The 20,121-nt window shown below is 50.7% G+C and overlaps 1 protein-coding gene across 1 annotated transcript in view; it reads left to right on the forward strand.

Moving 5' to 3' along the window:
* NCOR2 (nuclear receptor corepressor 2) overlaps positions 1-20,121 on the forward strand; it is a 437,249-nt gene that overhangs the window by 161,948 nt on the left and 255,180 nt on the right. The window contains exon 4 of the mRNA XM_019507112.1: positions 4,478-4,658. Coding sequence (XP_019362657.1) covers positions 4,478-4,658 — 181 coding nt within the window. The remainder of the gene's footprint in view (positions 1-4,477; positions 4,659-20,121) is intronic.

Below are 20,121 nucleotides of genomic sequence, written 5' to 3' on the forward strand. Positions count from 1 at the left end.
TTGCTTGCCATTGAGACAACTGCATGGTTTTTTATTTTTTTTTACTAGTGCCTTGAGATTTTTAAAACACTACGCTGTGCCATGCATTTATTTCTTGTGGTCTTTTCATATTTGCTATCTTGTACGCTAATTAAAGTATTGTTTTCAGCACTTCATCCTGCGCTGTTTAATTATCTGGAAAAAATTGGTTCTCTGTCATGGTGGCGACACTAATTGTTCTGGATAATCGAGGCTCGGCTGTACATTGGAACTCGCACCGCTCTTGCTTGAGGGTGACCCGTAGCGCTTTTTCATGAAGGCCAAGCTGACAACAGGCCGGGAGCCGGAGGCGTGTGTTTTGCGGACAGATCCCGAGCCTCCGCTATTGCCAGGAAAGTGGTGAAAACAGTTCTTAACGCATGCACTCGCATTGGAGATCTTGGCCTCGCACTGCCCTTGCCTGAAGGCACTTGAAGACCACGGGTGGAGTTGATTTTCTAGAGCCAAGTTGTGCCCTTCTGGGTGACATTCAGGGTGGTTGTAGTTAAGGCAGTAACTTAATTTTTCCTTTCTTTTCCACCTTTCTACATCTCTGCCCCCTTTCTGGGGATGGGGCTTGGCGCGGCTTGGCTAATGAAGTAAACGAGGACATTATGTTGTGATCTTCTCCATCCTTGGCTGCTCCCTGTATTTGTCTCTCTCGAGGCTGCTCAGCCCACACCTAAGATCCTGTCTCCCTGGGGCAGTGCTTTGCAACCTGTGCTCCATGGGCCCTTGGGGGTCCCCAGACTACGTCTAAGGGGCCCGCAAAAAATGCCTACGATCAATCAAAAGCACGCGAATACCCACACTTACCATTCAGAGGGGTCCGCACCTCCATTCAAAATTTCCAGTGGGGTCCCCAAATGGAAAAAAAGGGGTGTAAATCACTGCCCTGGGGAAAGGCTCTTTCCTCTCCCTTTATATCCAGCTAATGAACCACCACGAATGAGACGTTTCCCTCCATGACTCCACAGAACCCACTTAAACCTTTCAGACGGGCCTTTCTGGCCTTCTGCAAAGGATGCCGGTTTTGAACGGCCACGAGGGTGCCAGAAAGTAGTATCTGCAAGAGGGAAACACTCTTGTTACCTGTTTGGATTGCAAGGGGAGCTGCAGATGCTTAGTACTTAGCATGAAATTGTGGTGGTGCATATCCTAATCATTGTCTTGAGCCTGAGCTTGAAGAATAAATCCCCTTGATGAATTAGTTGGCAGTGTGGTTTTGCAGACATGCCGAATCACTTGCATGCAATGAAGCATGGGTCTAATCTAGAGTCATGTGCTGGACTCAGCTCAGACCTACCATTCCTCACTTGGGAATGAACCATAGATGGCTCGAGTGACCTTAGGGGACAAGCATCAACGTTGCGGCTTTGCCTAACCTAGTCCCTTGGCACATTTTGTACTGCTGGTTTTTCCATATATGTTTGCAGAAGAGTTACAGGTGAGCAATAATTTGCCCTCATTCCTGATTAACCACTGGTATTTATTTCAGTTCAGGGACTGGAGCGTAATTGCATGCAAAATTCTAACCACTCTTTCCTTTCGGCAAAAAATAAAAGAAATTTCTGGCACGAGGCGTGCAGGTGGCGATAGGGCGATGCTGGCTGAAACAGAAGGCTGCAAAACGTTTTTCTTGCTGGACTTGTTTGAATTCTGGTAGCAATGTTAGGGCCGCAGACAAGTGCATCGTCAAGATCTCGCTGCAGGTGTGGATGTGAAGAGAGCAGGGCGTGAAGGCTTTTCATTTGATTTCCAGCTAAGAAGGGCTGCCTGGATTGTATTGCTTCAAGTCATCTCCGGGGCTGTTGGAAATGCCTAAGGATGAACTTAATAGGCATTCCCACGGATGTGGAAATGGAAATAAAACAGCACCCTATAATGTAATTGCTGCTTGGCCCTGAATGGCCCTGAATCACTGTCGGAAACTCTGTTCTTAAAACTTTATATTTTTTTAAAATATATTTTCTTAATGTAAGGAACAAGGCTGAATTTTGGTTTGTGCTGCTTTTTAGCGCTCCTAAGGCTTCAGGACAGTCCCCTTGCAATTAGCAGCTTCTTGGTAATGTAGCCTTTAAAAAAATCAGAACGTACGTGTGTGTGTGTGTGTGTGTGTGTGTGTGTGTGTGTGTGTTAATGGCCTGTCTGCACCAGAGGGCGTTGGGTTATTTGAACGCCCTCCCTGCTCAACAGTTCCTCCTCATAATTCGGTTTGACGAGGGAGCATAAAATGCTGAAGTGCAACTGCGGGCAGGCTGGATTTGCACGGGCGCTGCTCTTGGGGAAACCCAACAGGAAACTTGAGCGGCGCTGCAGGTTATTTCAAGGCTTGCTAGAGGAACAGCTCTGAATCCTCCTGTTGTTTGCCTGCGAAGGGCTTTGGCGTCAAAGGAAGGAGCTGTCCTTGTCCTGCTCTGAAAGGTGGCAGTGTAGACGGTGCTTTCTCCTTCCCCTTTGCAGATTTTGTTGGCTACTTGAGTCTCAAAGACAAGCGCTCTTCAGTTTAGGACTGATCTGCCTCGGAGAGAGACCGAGAGCGCACAAACCACATGCTTTTCCTTTTTGGCTATAAGCCACCGGTCGGTTTTCCAAGTCTGCATGAATGGTACCTGGGCCAATTTTATGGCCGGCACCGGGGTTACCGTCTAGAGCAATGAGGTCTGCAGCAACTCGTGTGACTTGTGCTAGTGCCCAACAAAGAAAGCCCCCGGCTTTGTTCCTGGAATCGCGGTTTGCAGGGCTGGAAGGTAACTGGGGGGGAAACCCAACCTGTGAACTGAGTGCGTCTAGCTTAGAAACCTGTGTGCACTAATTTTCAGAGCAGACCGACACTTAAAGATCACGTTGCCTGTGTGGGGCTGTTTTCGTGACACCTACTCTCTAATCTCTCTCAGCCTGGTCGAAAGTCACTGGAAAGACCTATGTTGACTTCAGTGGACTTTGGTGAGGGGATAGCAAAAACCAATGCAGATGGGGTAGATTATATTTGTGTGCATGGCTGCCGTGCGGGGGTCTAGCCCGCTCGTTCCTGGGCCCCTGCCATGTGTGCTCCAGGCTCGCCCACCACCCCTGCCGCCCGCTGCCTCAGTGCCTGTTCAGTGGCTTCATGTCTTGAGCTATCGTGTTAGAAAAAGGCATTTCCCAAGCCCTGGATCTGTCAATTTTGTGATAAAACTGCACGTCTCTCTGACACATTAAAAATATCACGTCCCCATTCTCTGCTCCTGTTGCAAAGTCGATCCCTGGACATAAGATTGTTTTTGTAGCACCCCTTTGCAATTTCTGCTGGAGAGTTTTGATGTGGGGGGCGTGAAAAAGCTGGGAACATGCTTTGAAATTTGTTAAGAAAAAAAGAAAGACGAAAAATACATCTTAAAAAAATTAGGTGGCAACAGTGGAATATGCTGCTTTTTTTCCCCACACGTGAGAGTGCCTAAGGTAGTTTTTAATTAATAAATCAAGCATGGTAAATAGAAATAGAGCTATTTGAACTTGGCTGGCTGGTCATTTGTGACCCCGGCACACTGGATAGTGGAGGCGCCGGCGGCTGCTGTTAAGGATGCCACTTGAATAGCATGGCTGTTCCCACGTAAAGGCTGCAGGGAAGAAGGGATGTTCCCCGTGTCTACAGCATTACTTCACATTAAGCCACAGCCAGGGGCCAATGACCGCTGTCTGCGTGCTTCCTCGCCCCTATGGGGGAGGCCCTCGTGCACGTTCACACAGATTCCAGCGAGGTAGGGAAGTGTCGATATGCTCATTTTGCAGATGGCCAATTGAGGCCATCTGCAAAACCGGCTGATTTTGATGCAGGGTGTTATGCAACATAGCATTTCCTGAGCTGGGAGATGAACTCGCTGCACTTAAGCCCGTGGATTTGCTGCTGGTTAACGAGCAGGGCCTGCACTTCATCTCCGTAAGACCCAGGACCTGCTCAGGCCATTCAGTTCAGTGAGCACGCAACGTTGGTGCCAATATCTGGAGTTTTTCTCGCTGGTACAAAGAAAGCTTTTAACCGCAATTACGCATGCCGCAATATTATGCCGTCGCTTGTCTGTGCCGCACAGTTCCTGCCCCGGGACTCTGCGTCCTTGATTCCTACCATTTCAGTCTCCTTTCACAAAAGCCTGTTTTGGTAGCATTACGTTCTACTTTTGAGCAGAAACGGCCTGGGTGGCCTCAGTCTGTGCTGGGCGCTGCAACTCTTGAATGCACCAGAAAGTACGTGTTTCAGCTGACCTGCTGAGAGACGTGGCTCGTTACCTCCGTGAAGGGTGTGAAGTTGTCTTACGACTCATGAGGACGATATGAACCATAGATCATATCAAGGACTGTGCCTTCCCCCAGTGGTTTCTACCACTTTAGCCTTTTTCAGTTTTTAGAAGTGCCGGGAGCCTTTTGTTTTCCAGCATGACTGCTTTCGGCTCTAAAACTGCCTCTCTTTCTTTCTCCCCAGGTCTCAGGAATTGCACCTGCGGACAGAGGCCCATTCCTACCTCTCTGACCTAAGCAAGCAGTCAGATATAGAGTACATTGAAACAAAAAGACCACGACTAGACTTGCTGCAAGACCCGCTGATGCGGCACTCGCCTCTCCTCAACCAAAACCAACAAGGAGGGACAGAGGATCTCTCAAAGGTAAAGGGAAGAGCCGCCTGCATCCTTAGGATGGTACCCAGGTGCTGAGTGTGTGCTAGGTGGAGCGCTTGCACTGTATACCTTCTACAGGATGTCTGTGGGGCACGTAGAGGTCTTTAACTCTGCCAGATGCTAGTCGGTGTGGCAGTGATCTGGCTAAGCTGTTGTAAGGAGAGGTTTTCTAGTGTAACAAGTATGCACTCACTGGGCTACCAGACATTCGTGACTAAAGCCATGTGGCGTTCCCATTGCTGTCAGCTGGAACGGGGAAGCCGCGCGCCTCTGAACGAGGTACCGCTTGCTTTTTATTTTGCTGAATTTTTAATTTGCTCCCAGCTGTTTCTTCGAAGCGTTTGAAACGTTTGTTGGTCCGTCAGCAGGCTTATTGCCCTCAGTATGGTTGCACTTCCCCTTCTTTGAACATTTCCAAATCATCTCGACCAAGGTGAGTAAGTTCGTGCATTGAACAGTGGAGAGAGCTGCTCTTTCTGGTCTGACGCAGCAAAGCCTGCCTCCTCTTAACCCTCCTCCAGCAGAGTAACTTGGAAACTGCCATGTCTTCTGATGAAATAAATACGATCTAAAAAAAATCCCCTGATTCAGCCAGCCCGTATTTATTTGCATCTGTTCTGCGTTCCACCCAGCACTCTTGCAAGCCCCTGGGAGATGGGTACGGCTGCACGCAGGATGGGTTGCTGAGTCTACGTTGCCTGTAAAAGAAATGAGACTTGGGCGTCTTCTTGCTCAGCAAGGCTGAGTTTTCACAATCCTCCTAATTGGAGTGGCATTGGTGGGCTGTCAAGTTGGCCTGAGTGAGGAGATGTTTGATTCGTGGGGTGCAAAGCTAGGGGGGAAAAGAGGTGCTAGGGCTGACATCCCACCGTGAACAGACCAGATTCCCTAATGAAGGCTGATACCTGGGGTGGGAGATTTTCTGAGGGTCCGGGTCCTTGCATGAGCAATGCAACCGACTGGGAAGGAATAGAGCAGTGCAACCTTAATTCCAGCCCCGCATGATGGGGTTGTAAGACTCAACACAACACAGACCTGTCCCCTCTGCTCTTTGACAGAATTTTTCCTTGACATGAGATCTGGGCACCTTGGCCTCTTGCGTGCACCAACCCTGCTCGTTTGCTGCTCCACCAAGCAGCCGTGACCAGGCAATAGCATTGCCACCCACGCTTTTCTTTCAGCGCTGTTGGGCTGGAGCCGTGCTTGGAAGCAGCTGTTCAGTGAAGAAGAATATGTTCCATTGGCTGCTGGGTGAGGCATCTCGCTGTGGGTGACGAGAGACATAAATCCCGTGGTGATGAGCTGCAAAGGAGGGAGCCCTCTTTCCAAGCTTCTGCCCATTTCTTGGACAACGTTTTCTTTCTCCACATAAGCTCAGCCAACATTTTTGGTCTGTGTCTCACCAGAAAACCATGTACCCTCCCAGCTGCTGGTTTCTAATAATGAGCAAAATCTGGAATCTGGGCAGAGCTCTTGCCTCCTGGTCTGTGACACGTCCTACAAAATTGCACGCTTTTAAAAGTGTTTGTGTTGCAGATCATGGTGTGCCTGCAGCTGTTTGAAGTGTTGGGGTCTGGACAGAGGAAGAGAGCTGGTGTCTGAAACCAGAAGCAACATTAGGGCAGCTTGATGTCTTCTAGGAAAATGTCCTTTCTGGGGTGCTCAAGAAGTGGAGCTAGTGCTGGCTGTTAGCCCCTTGTGGCAAAGGGCAGATGATCCTCGTTCCTGTTGAAGTGGATGGGAGAGGAGGGCTTCAGGGGCATTGTAGACGACTTCCAAGGATGTGCTAGATGTTTTGCTCCTCGAAGATATGCTGCTTTACCTTTCAGCAGGGATCTCCCGATCCCATTCTAATGCAGAAGTGTTTGGCAGGATTTCTTTGCTCTTGGGGAATATCACACCGACACTTGCTCTGAAGCGAAACGGCGGGAGCGTACTGGCTTTGTGCCCCCAGGTGTGACACGAGTACCTTTCCACGACTGCCCCGTGAGTCTTCTCTCCCTGAGCTGCCAGTGACTTCCTTGCGAGCAGCCAGGAATGTCATCCCCTTGGGAGCCTGTCAGCTTTCCTGTGGAGAGGCGTAACCTTGTGAAACAGCACCTCGTGCCTCTGCCCTTCTCTGGTCTCTAGTTCCCATTTAGCACTATCCTTGCAGGCACTTGGCCTTGACTGTCACGCTGCTCTTTTAGCGACGCGTTAGTTTTTGCACCTCTTCCTCATACCCCACAGTTCTTTCAGGCTTATCTTTAGCGACTTTCTTCCCTGTGTGTTTCATGTCAGAAGCCAGAAGTCTCTGGTGTTGTGCATTTGCCAGCTGTGCAGAAGAAAGACTTTGCATTGATCTGAGCAGAGGAGAACTTTATATGCACTGCTACATCTGCCTCTCTGGGTATGCACATGTAGCATTGCTTTGTGGCTGGAGCACTGGGCTTGGACTTGAGACACGAAGTCTGTTCTTGGTTTTGGTGTTGACTCGGGGTGACCTGGGCTTAGTCAGTCTCTTTCTGTTCTTCAGTCCTCCACCTGTAAAGGTGGGATAATGATCCTGACCTTGTTTGTGAAGTGCTGGGGGCCTGTGAGTGAAAAATGCTCCAGGTGCTAGGTATCATCGCTATAAAAATGCACTGGTCCCTATTAAGATTGTTTCAGAGGTTGTTGGGGTTTACCTGGACAGACTATATCAAACTAATGTTGACACTTGCATTGTCTTCACGAGGAGTTTACAGCTCATCTGCTAGCATAAATTAGTTGCGTGATTTAGTGGTTACAGCACACAATTGGGACTTGCAAGACCGGTCTGTTCCCATCTTGGCCACTGGCTTCCCAAGCATCCTTGAACAAGTCATGTCACCTCTCTGTGTCTCAGTTTTCTCATCTCAGAAGAGGAGATGATGCCCCTCTCTTCTTGGGAGTCTGCTGATGGAAGAATACTCTATAAAAGCTAGCTATTCTTGGACTCTCAGAGTTTTTACTATCTGTCTTCACATGGCCATGATGTACAAGATTGGGAATATGAGAAGAGGGACCATTGCTAGAGCTTGCACTGGGGCTAAGAAATGCGTGTGGAAGAACTAAAGTGTTCAGCCCCACCCAGGTGGCTTTTTTGTGCGTGTGCGTGCATGCATGTTTGCATGCATGAGTGTGAATGCAAGTGTAAAAAGCTTCCCTTAAAACCAGTGGAGGCATCAGAGGAAAATTTGTTAAGGATGTATTGAGGTGACCAGCTTATTTGTCAAGTTTTGTGCTGAACAATGAACTCCTGGAAAACGGGGTTTAATAGTGGAAAGGGTTTCTAATAGCCAGTTATCTGGTCTCCTTCACTGCTGCTCTGCAGGGCATTAAAGGTAACTTTGAGGCAGGGGTTTTCGACCTTCGTTCATTTGTGGACCCCTTTGGAAATTCCAGATGGAGGTGAGGACCCTTTTGAATTGTTAATGTGGGTATTCCCATACTTTTGATCAATCATACTTATCTTTTGCGGACCCCTTAGAGAGAGCTTGCTGCCCCCCCAGGGGTTTGCAGACGGCGGGTTGAAAACGGCTGCTGTTAAGGCATTCAGGAGTCCTGTTTCCTGGATTTTGCTTGTTGTTTTTTCCTATTCATTTTTCCTCCATTGCCCAGTGCCTTGGCAGTGCCCCTCAGAGGCAGGCTTCCCCCCAGCAAATCTTTCCCTTCCTCTTTGAAAGGCAGCTGTTGGGTTAGAAAAGTGCTGGGTGGATAAATGCAAGGTTAGCAACTCCCACAGGCCCAGCTGTCAGTTCAGACCTTAAACCCAGTGACCTCACGCCCATGCTAGGGTGCTGGCCAAGGATTCGGGTGAGGATAATTTTGGGAGCGCTAGTTGAGGCTTGCCCTGCAGAGGGGTTAAGCAGGGCAGGCCTGGATGGTTCCCTGCACTTGCAAGCGCAGCTACTTGGAGGGATCGGGTGGTAAATTATCACTAATGCTTCTGCTCTGTGGTTTTCGGCATGGCTTTGTAATGGGAATGTTCATCTGTTGCTGGGATTAACCTCTCAGAGTTTCCAGTGGGCTGGACTCGCCGTTATTAATGAAACTGGCTGGAACTTGTGTTGACCTTGGCCGTGGTCCCAGTTGGCTAGGAGGTGACTGGCAAAAGCATAATCTCTAATTGAGTAATCCAGCTCCGAGGGGGGTGGGGAGGCAGCAGCGCTTTGAACTCCAGAGGCTGCAGCGCTCAGACAGGATGTGGAGGAGCGCAGCATTCATCGTGCACTGCAGCCTGCAGCCGAGATTGGGAGGAAAAAGGAGGCGACGTCCCGGTGACCTCAGCACATCGGCGAGGCATCCAGGGTGCGGGATAGCCCCTATAAAGCTGGGATCATAAGGCAGCCGCCTTCCCGTGCAGTGCCCTCCGCTGATTGATTGCCCTGGAACCAGAGGGCAAAATGTCTGGATCATAAAGCAAAGCCGATAAGAGCAAGTGTCGCCAGAGTGAAGGCCCGCTCGGAGCCGCAGGGCCGGTGATTTGTCCAAAGTCAAAACCCTGCTCCTTCCCACCACTGATCTTTCTTTTATGCGTTTTATTTAGGCAGCCTGGAGCTTTGCAGTTGGGGGTTTTAATGAAGCTGTTTTCTCTGGTCAGGGAGGATGGGATGACAGTATAATCGGGTGCCTTCTGCACGCTTGCCTCTCCTTCAGAGGAAGGGCGGCGGGTGCGGTCCTCTTAGAGTTGGCAAATAAGCTGGGGCGATGCATGCAGGGAAGACCTGCAGAAATACTTTGGGGAGCGACAGGTGCTGCCGTGCATGGTTCAGGAGCTGCCATCTTTTTGCAAGGGCAGGGCTGTGCCACTGCGATAAGGCAGCGAGTCTCAAATGGGGTGACCTGCGTGTCTGGGATGTGGTGAGCTTGTGGAGGGGCCGGGAAAGCAGGAGGCAAGAGAGAAGACATGCCAGCGGAGGAGAACATGTACAGCCATTCTCCATTTCTTTCCTGTCTCTTGGGTTGGTGCAGAGGTTACCGGTGCTGTGGTAGGAAGTGCTACCTCTTTTATTATCCATACCATGGAAGCGTACAGGAACACAGCAGTATAACCAGCTGCAAAAGGGGACATGGGACCAAAAATGCTTGCAGCTGTGTGGCCAACGACTCGGCCCAGGCGATGGGGAAAAGGATTCCAGTGCTCGGAGCTGGCTTGGTTCGCGCGCTGCCCTATCTTTGGTCCAGCCCCAGGACATCACATCCCTGGCCTCGGCACTGCTTGAGAAAGGGAGTTCCACATACCGAAATGCAGTAAGCATAACACAGGATGCCTCCGATTCAGGACGCCAGGAAAAAAAGGTCAATGGCCCCAGTTCCTTCTCCGCCTCCCTCGCCCTGAGGACACGCTCTAGGAAATGACGCATGGTTTCCTTGATGGTTAATACTTGACGGGCTCTCGGTGTAGTTGGCCACTCATCAGCAAAGAGCGGTATCTGGACCCGGAGTTCAGCAGGTGTAGGCAGAGGGGGGCTGCAGTCTGCTCATGTCCATCCATCTGCCTTGGGCTGTTTGAGTAAAAACCTGCTTCTGAAAATGGTTTGTTAGTTAGGGCGGGGGCGAGGAGAGAGTTTGGGATTAGGACGGAGATGATTCAAAACTATTTCTGGGAAGATGAATAACTTGTTGGCTTTCTCCGTCATTCCAGGCATATTTAACAGCTGAAATGTTTGGATTGCTTGTGTTGTCATACAGCAAATGCTTCTGGATGGCTTTTCCGGTCTCTCTCCCCTTTCTCTCCGAGGATTAACTTTTACTGTCTTCCAAACACGTGTTTTGGTCCAGAGATCTCGGCCACATCCTACGCACAGTGGACATACTCGTGTGTGTATGCTTGGGCGTGCATGTGTGCATGTCTGGCTACATGCGTGTAAACACCTGGTATTTTAAAGGGCGTATCCAGGAAGGCTTGCAGCCCCTGCTGCAAAGCAGGCGTCCCTGGGCAAATGTGGGAGCTTGTCAGCAACATGTGCCATGCAATAAGTTGGGACGGGGAGTCTCTCTATCTGGGCAGTCTCTCCCGTTCAGGGCCTGAGCTGCTCTGCCCTGTTCAGCTGTCTGGACCCAAGTGGGGCCTTGCTCAGGTGATCCCTGGGAAAGGCGGTTTCGTGGGTGGGAGGAAGCGTGAATCTGGCAGCAGGCCTTGCAAGGGAGAAGGTGAAAGGGCAGAAGCTCACGGAGCGGTGGTCCATGGTCAGCAGAACTGGACCACCTCAGATTGCCTTGATGCTCTGCTTACATTTCTGTGGTAGAAGAACAAAACCACGGCTTGGGCATGGCTGCGACTCCTTCCTGGGCTGGGGCAACAGTGATCCAGGCCATGCTCCGGAGAGGCAGAGCAGACAAGTCGGACAGCTCTGGGGTTCGCCCCCCAGCAGGATGAGCAGTGCTTGAGGGTCTTCCCCCGGCTACAAAGTGCCTGCCTTCAGTTAAATTGTCATCCAGAAGACAGCCCTGTCAAGATCACCGTGAGTCCTGCTGCGCGAGGTCCAGGATTGCCAGCATGGTGCAAGCTCCGGCGCAGAGTTTTGATTTCTCCTTTTCTTTCTCCTCATTTGGGGATGATTGACACTGAAAACAACCATTTAAATTACCTTTCAAACTGTAACGGTGGAAAAGGACTGCGTGTTAAGGCCGACTGCTTCTAGGGAGCCAGCCCTGTCATTTATGTAATTGGACCTTTCCCTTGCATTCAATCAATATTACAAGGTTTGTATAGTGTGACATCTCACCTAATCTGCTTGGGGTGGATGCAGATCCCTTCACTTCATACGTGGTGGCCCAGTAATTGGAAGGCTGATCACTAGGCTTTCTGCTTCTGAAAGGAAGCGTCACAAGTTTGAGCGCATCACGGATGTGCGTGTCATATCACACCAGGCAATAACCTCCGAAAAATACCATAAGCACCGTGACTTGGGTGAGAAACATTTGGGGGACAGCCAGGAAGGGGTGCTAGTGGTGCAGCGTTGTTCCCAGTCCACCAGGGAGTGAATCAGTGGACCCAGCGTGGTGCAACGGGGATTTGGCCACGGGGAACAGGTAGTTGTGGTAGATAACAACAGCCAGACACCACACGTGGCATCGTCTTGCGAGAAAAGGGAAGTTGGCCCTTCTTTCCTAGACAAATGACATCAAAGGCAATGACCGTCTACCTCCCCTCCCACAAAGACTCGGACTAGTAGTGGTCTGCACTTCGTACCCATTTCTTGGGTTTCTCTGCGTTGTTAAATGTGGAGCAGTGCAGCAGTTCATCCCCGGGGGCTGCTGTGCTCAGTGGAGGGGGAAGTGGCTGCTACAGGGGTGTGCAGTCAGGGGAGACGGTGAAGCAATGCAAGGTGATGGGGAGTCCTCTTCCTTGCACGTTTTGGGGTAGGGTATGTGCAGGCTGCCACCCTGGCAATCCTGGCACCTCTGCTGAGGAACAAGGCCCACCCAGGCGTTCCCACTGTTCATGCTCCATGTGCTGGACAATGTCCTTTGCTTTCCCCTGGCATGGTGCAGGGTATATACAGGACAGCTCTCGAGACAGATCCCAGAGCTGCCCTAGGTGGGGTAGGAGCCAGCAGGCCAGGCTTGTTTCTGAGTACCAGTCCCACGATCACCAAAGACACCGTAGATGTAGCTATATCGATGGCCGTCTCCTGGACACATTTGTTTGGGGTTCCCTGTTCCTCCTCTTCCCCCACATCTATCGTTTCTATCTTGTTGAGGAACATAAGGCCTTTGGGCTTAGGCTGGGCCATGCCATACATCTGTACAGCCCCTCGCATGCTGCGGGTGCTCCAGAAAACAATGATTCCCCATAGTAATGTCGCTAAATCCATACCCATGAGCATGTCATGTTTGTGCACGTCACGAAAAGAAGCGGTGTGGCATAGGCTGAGCCAGGCTGGATGAATTTTACTTGCTTCCCTGGTGCAAGTGAGTGCTCCTTCTGCCACAGAGACAGGCTGGCAATGGCAGAGTAGATGCTGCAGCCATCAGGGCTAACTTGCAGCGAGGGGATTTGGCAATGGAGGGCCGCTGCTTTCTGCGCCTTTTGGAGGGGAGCTGGAATACGTAGCAGAATACTGTAACATTCCCTGCAAGGTCTTAGTGACTTCAGCTCCTGGCACGTCGGAGGGGTTTGTCCCTTAACTACGCTCCAAGCAGCAATAGCAGAAGAGAGGCTGCCTGTTCCAGAGGCCCTGTTGGAATAATACTCTGAAAACGTCTTTCTTTTTGGACCCAGACCTCCTCTTTTCACGTGGAAGTGGTTCAGGCACGTGTTAGCCAGAGAGCAATAATCCGGGTTTCTTGGGTTGTTCTGCGAGCCAGCGCTTTGCGCAGGGAGAAGTGCAGAGAGAGGAAAACCACAAGCCAATGGCCCCTTCCGTGCAGCCGGACTGCTGGCTGTGTGTGATAGGAGCAGGGAGGGTCGCTTGAGGACAGGCTGCTGACCTTTTTGCTCGCTCGGGCACACTCTGAAGCTCACGCTTGAGTTCTTAGCACTTTTTAGTTTTCCAGGAGAGGGCAGAGCGCGAGAACACCACCGCTCCTCCCTCGGGTTCAAGCTCTGACCCAGCTTGTCCACTTCTGCTCCAGTGAGCATCTCTAGCATCTAATTTACCCCAATGCCAACAGAGGTCAGAATTAGGCCCCTCACTACTCTGCCAGGCCTTTGCAGAGCTCTGCAATGCAGCGGGGCCTGTGCCAAGCGCTTTCATTTCCAGGTGCTGCACTCGTGTGTTCAGCCCACGCCGTGTTTGCTGTCGCGGACCACCTGTGGAACAGGAGCAGCCACCGCTTGTCTTTGTGGAGCTTTCTAAACGATGGAGGAGCAGCCATTTTTGGAAAAGGAGAACATAGAGGTGCCAAGCACCAAATGCGCTCAAACCTGTGGCTGGCCCGAGTGCGAGACTTACCACTAACCCTTCTGCAGCAGGCCCCAGGCCCTCGGGATGGGGATCCTTCTCCTGCCTGCTGGGGCTGCACCTCAGCGCCCCATTTATCTCCCACCGGGGCATGAGCATCAAACAAACCCCTGCAGCAGAAGAGCGTGGCAGGCCGACGGCTGTGCACTAAAGGAAGGCTCCTCCTTCTGCATCTGCTCTTGGTGCTACGAGATGGCGCGGGGTGGTTCTTGGGTTGTGCATCGCGAACCCGACAGCGCAGCAGTTGGGTGCTCAGCTTGTCTCTGCTCTGGCCTAGAGCGCTCTGCGCCTGCAGCAGTTGGTGCCCTGACCGCATCCCTTAAAGGCGGTCTCCTGCTTTGGTGACGGTCTCCTCCCTTGATGACGGTCTCCCGCCATGCAGTTATTGCCCCTTTGAATGCGCACCTGCAGCAGCTTTGTCTGCCGAGTGCTTTGCGCCTTCCAGCCTGCTCCCGCGCTTTCTAGGGTTGCCTTTGAACCAGCTTCCCCGATGGCTGCTCCGACAGGCTGTTCTTTCTTCCCTAGTCCCTTCGCTGACTCTGAGCTTTGATGGGCTCTGCTGCGGGTGTCTCCGAGATGGATGCACCCACTTCGGGATCCTTGAAAAAGGGCTGTTGCATAGCAGCAATCATACTCTTTCTGTACTGGGTGCATGGCTCACTGACAGAACAGGGCACAGGAAGGGAGGGATTGATGGCTTTCATTTCAGATAGTATGTGTGAGAGGGAGTGAGCGTGACAATTGTACACACTTTCACACTCACTCAATCAGATACTACTTACAAATAAATACAGAGCAACATTTTAGGCATGCTATTCATTGCTGCAGGGTTTCAGTCGTTAAAAATACAGATTACAGCAGTGTCCACGAGCATATCTTTGCCTGTGTGTGTGTTGGTGAGTCATGCACACCCTCACCCAGTCAATCAGATACCACTTACCAATAAATAGAAGGCAGCATTTTAGGCAGAATGCTATTCATTGGTGTGGGGTTTCAGTCATTAAAAATGCAGCTTACCGTTGTGTCTATGTGCATATGGTTGCATGTGTGTGAATACACGTGCACACTTACAGTCGTGTTAAACAGTTGGAAAGCTGCAATAAAGAATATGCATGCTTGTAGGCATAAATATATGTACATGCTATGGAACTGGGCTGGTATATATGTCCAGTGTATGTATGCATGAAGACAGTGGTTTCTCAGTTTCTCACTTCCTATGTCCCATGGTATATGGCATGTGAAAATACACTGTCTAACACTCCTGTAAGCTGCATTTTCAAAGGCGCCTTGTAACCATGCAATTCAATGATCCTGCCTTCAGCAGCTGCGCTAAGAATGGCTTTCAGTCTCCAGCAAGCCAAATATTGATTTGAGCCGGCCCAGATGCGCTTTGAGACATCACCAGCGTTCATGAATGCAGCATAATCTCCGATTGGAGTGGTGGAATTTCATCAGAAAAGCCCCAAAAGGGAGGTTGATTATTGCTTTCTTCCAAATGCCTGAATTTTATTAGCTTCAGTCATTCTTGGCAGGGCAGCGGAATGGGATTTTATAGTTAGCAAAGGAAAAGTAAACACCATAATCATTTCATAGCCCTGTGCCTGCCAAACCAAATGGAAATTCCACCCTTCGTGGGAAGTGGCTGCTTTGCTAACTGATAATAACAAATCCATTTGCAAGTTTATTCTTGTTAAAGGATCTGAATTTTTAGCTATTAGTGTCTTTGGCTTGAAAGCAAGGGGGCATTTTAGTTGTTACCGCAGAATAGATGGAGGGACCATTGAGCATGCAAGCCTGCTTTGGCAGTCCTTAGTGGTTTAAGGTGCACTTTCCCCTTTGCCTCTAAGAGTTTTGATCCTAGGGCCGGCTGGCAGCTGTCTGGTTTGTCAGTGCAATCATCGTTGTCATCCGAATAGTCTGAACAGGTGCTGATGTTGGACCTGGGCTGTTCCTGAGGGCTCCTCAAGGTAGCTTGTGCCCTCGCTGCATCCCGAGGAAACCTGTTCGGCAGCAGGAACCGGTGTGGTGAGCAGCACGCGTGAAAGGTTCCCCTGGAGGGTGTACCAGGTTGGCGTGTTTGTCTTGAAAACGGGTGCTGACAGCTGATTTTTAGTAGATCCTGGAGCCTTTTGGTGTGTTGGAGAGGATCTGATTGCCCTTCCAAATGGGGAGCTGCCGTTACCGTATGCAGCCCATTTAAAAGTTCCTGTTCCTCTGTCACGTCTCAGTTGAAAGAAGCTCCCGGTTCCTGGTTGGACTGGTTCTTGGTGGGGTTTCAGCAGGGCAGTCAGAGAGATGGTGCTTGGAAGTGAGCAGTGCTCCACTGTTTCAAGCCATGTGGGTCCCTGGAGTTTTGCCTGGTTCCCCGGTTGTGCACAGGTTTATCCAGGCGTACAAACTTTGCTCGTGTTTGTATCCAAGCTAGCGACCAGGTGACTTCCTCCTGAGCAATGTAATGAAAGCATCCTACGGCGCTTGTGGTGTTACAAGGGGGCAAGGGTTATTGGGGCCTCCCAGTGAAACTCCCCTTTGACTGCGATGGAAGTTGTTAGGTCCCGTGTGTTGAATTGCACAAACACACAGAGCCGTAGACGCGTAGGGCACGAGGGAGTTCCCGCTCTGAACACAGCTGCCTTCCTTGCTGCCGCGCGCTGGGGTCAGGATGCAGGACCCTGGAGACTGCAACAGAAAGCAGGCCGGCTCTTCGAGGAAATGGCTCCGAAGACAGCAAGCGGTCAGGAATGCCCGGGCACGTGTCTGCACAAGTATTGGAACAATAAACCACTGCTCCTGATGGCCACGAGGAGCGCGGCTGGTGGGGACGCTGCATTATGAGGGCCATGTTGTAGTGCTGGGCAGAATGCACACGGCCTGCGTGCGGGGTGAAGTAACACGGGACCTACCAATACTCGTCCAGGGCTCCTGTCTCGGGTCTCATCTGATCCGATTTGCAGGTTCCTCAGCATCCTTGGAACAGGCCCTCTCCATGCAGGCAGGTATAGTGTTAGATAGATGACCCTAAAGATCCCTTCCCACCCAAGGGTCTCCTGCCCCAGAGCGCTGCACCAGGACCGATTGTGCTCTGTGGTGTTTGGGACCACAGCTGTAGCATATGTTGTAATAGGTAAAAAGCAACTGCCAGGGTTGCTGATGGATGCCTTGGAGGAGTGGAAACGAGGCAGACAGCTGCACCGGGTGTGGTCGTGTCCTGTGGTTGTGCCATTGTTTCAAAGAACTCATTGTCTATAATATCGCATGCATGTGTTTTGGGGTGGTGCATCCCATAGCACGTGGCTGGCTTTCCCTTAAACGGGCAATACCAAAATACAGAGGCAGGTTTAAAAACCCTCTTGACTTGTGTTACAGTTGCAGGTTGACGTTGCAGTTTACAGGACGCGCCCCCCCACCCCACCGCTCTGGCTGCTCCTGTCCCTGGGGCCCCCAGGCTCCCTGTCTCTCTCTTGGCTTTTGTCTCCTGCCCCGGGGGGGAAACAAGGGAGCCTGCAACTTTGACTCCGGAGGGACCCAGAGCCCCTGTGCAGCATGGAGGCATGCACACGCGTGCAACAGAGGAGAGAACGGATGCAGAGAAGGGAAGGGATTTTGCCCAAGGCCATCTGGGAAGGTGGCCAAGGTCTCTCCTGAGTTTTGGCCGTCACTGCAGCTACTAGAAAGCAGCGCACGGTTGAACCTGCACACCAAGTTACGCTGGCAATAAGCAGTGCTTCTCAGGTATGTGCACTGAGTTCAGCACTGGTAAGAGGTGCTGGGATAACTGTCCCACTTGTTGACACCCAGGGGACCAGCACAGCCTACATGGCAGCAGCCTGTCTTGGCTTTAGCTTGGAAAGAAATAGCTACGTGAAGGGAGCTTTTGGTCTCCGTGGCCCGTTTAATCCAGTGGTAGTTCTGCTCTTGGCATAACAGTGACTTGGGTCCAAAATGGGGCATCGGTCTGGTCCCACGACTCGGGCCATGTGCGACTACCAGGTGGTGATGGATAACAGTGTGGTTGCTGACGCTGTCAGAACAATCAGTGTCACGGAGCATCCTTTTTCTCAGGGGAGCTGTTTCACACCTAAGCCACTCCTGCCGTGGTACAAATAGCATAACTGGGGCTGTTGGACAGTAGAGAGAGCAGGGGAGCAACGACGCCAGCCTCGGGGAATAGCTTTTATTTGCAGAACTGATTTAAATAGAGCTGTCTTGGTTCGTTCACTTTGCTTCCCTGCGCATCTCTGGCCCCTGCCAGCCAGCTCCCCAGTGTTAGTACAGCGTGCCAGAGCTGCTTAATACCCTGACAGAGCCCCTCTCTGCACCCGTCTTGGCATCCTCGTGGCTCAACTGGCATTTGAGGTGACGCAGCTGAGACCTCGCTGCCTTTGGGGTCTGTGTCTTCTCTCCCTAGCCTAACTGGTGGAATGAAATTTTGCAGTTTCTGAAGAGGCATTTCTGTCTCAAAAGCCATGTGCTCAAGTGCATCTCAAGTGGGATTTCTTTCCCCCAGCCCTGCTTTGAATGGGAGCATTTAGAAATCTCATTTCCTCTCCCTGATAGCCTGGGGCTGAGAAGGGCATTTGATTTTTTTTGTTTTTTGTTTTAAATAAATGAGATTATTAAAAGCTGGACCTGGTGGAATCTTTTTCCCATCCTTTTTATCGGCTTGCTTTGTTGAAGGATGTACTGACATCCTTCTTAAAGGGACTGGAGCTTCCTGTGCCTCGAGGCAGGTCTCTGGCCTGTGATGCTGCAGACTTAGCTCCTAGCAGCTTTCAGACCCAACAGGATTCTTCCTTCTGGCTTTTATTGCACAGGCACGGCATGGCATGGCCCGTGCTTAGGACACAGTGCACTTTGCAGTCATTTCACGTTGCTTTGTAGATGCTGGGGATGGAGGAGGGGATACCATGATGTTCTCTCAAAGGTTGGAACCAAGAGTAGGTATTCAAGTGCTGGTTGAATCAGTGAATTATGGAGGATTCAGCGGTTCTCTGGACTAGTCCCTGGATAGACAGTAATGTCTCAGGTTGCTTAGGTCTGCTCCATGCACAGGGGAGTTTTGTACCAATATAGGTAAGGGGGTGTGTGTGTGTGTGTGTGTGTGTGTGTGTGTGTGTGTGGAGTTTTGTACCAATATAGCTAAGGGCTGTGTGTGTGTACGTACTTCCCATGCTTGTGGGGTTTTATTTTTGTTACAGGTACCTGGTATAACTGCATCCCCACTCAGGAGGTTGGTGTACTGTTAAACTTGAAGGAGGAGAACTTTGTGTGTATAGGAGCCCTTAGAGTAAGTGGTACTGTGCATCCTTTTATGGCAGACTACACGGTTTGAGATCTCTTTTGCTTGTGGAGTACTAGCTGTCTAGGACACAGGAGATATCTGGGGCCATTTTTTGGCGTTATTAAGTCTTGGATCTGCAGGTATGTGACTGCCGTGATTAACATTGGCCCGCGAAGTCTAGTTTTGATGGTTTAGGATGCTGAAGATTCAGACTGGATTTTGCTGGAGGCAGTAACTGAATCATGTGACTTGGAAAAGGAGCCCAGGTGATCAAGGTCTATAAACTGGCCAAGGGAGACCAGCAGGCACTGGGAGAGTCCCTGTTCCCCCGAGCATTACTGGGAGGAACAAGGAATAACGGCCACAAACTGGCAGAGATTAGATTCAAGCTAGACATCAGGAGGCGCTACTTCACTGTCAGGGCGGCTAGGATCTGGAACCAACTTCCAAGGGAAGTGGCTCCTACCCTGGGGGTCTTTAAAAGGAGGCTTGATAGACACCTTGCCGGGGTTGTTTGACCCCAGCTTGCTTTCTTTCCTGCTCATGGCAGGGGGTTGGACTTGACCCTTCAGGTCCCTTTCGACCCTACCAACTATGAAACTATGAAATGCCCAAACACCTATGGTTCCCAAGTGACTGAGGTTTCTAAGCCACTTAGAGAGCAGGGCCTTTGGAAATATCAGCCTAAATTACTTTGACTACTGCTTTAGAGCCAAGATCATTTTTATAAACTGTCCCTTAACATTCACTCTATTGTGTGGCTCCTTTTCATTTGGACTTTGGTTACCCAGATACTAGTGACCTTATCTCATGCTATCCAAATCTATTATAGTGGAATATGGATAGTGATTACCTCTGTTGTGCTGGCGCTGAAACTTGTTGAGAGCCCCTATACGCAACACATTTATGCAACAATTCATGTGTCAATTGTGACATAAATGGCAAGGGTGCTACATGTGCACCTAATTTAAGGTGCCATGAAATGGCAAGCCAGCCATAAAAATGTTCCACGTATAATGTAGAACATTTTTATGGCTGGTTTGGATGGTGACTTGCACCAAATGTGCGACATGTCTGGGGCTGCCCCAGGGCTGATAGCAGTTGCATGTCAGCCCTGGACGGAGGACCACGCTGGGTAGTCCTGGGCTGAAGGCACCCGGCTTTCAACTTGCTGGTGAAGGGGGAACCCGGATTTAGGATCCTAGGTTGCCTCTGCACTGGCAAGTAAGAAGGATGTGATTGGGATCTGATCCCAAAA

The sequence above is a fragment of the Gavialis gangeticus genome, unplaced genomic scaffold (genome assembly GCF_001723915.1).
Source record: "Gavialis gangeticus isolate Ggan-Ray unplaced genomic scaffold, GavGan_comp1, whole genome shotgun sequence".
Taxonomy (NCBI): domain Eukaryota; kingdom Metazoa; phylum Chordata; order Crocodylia; family Gavialidae; genus Gavialis; species Gavialis gangeticus.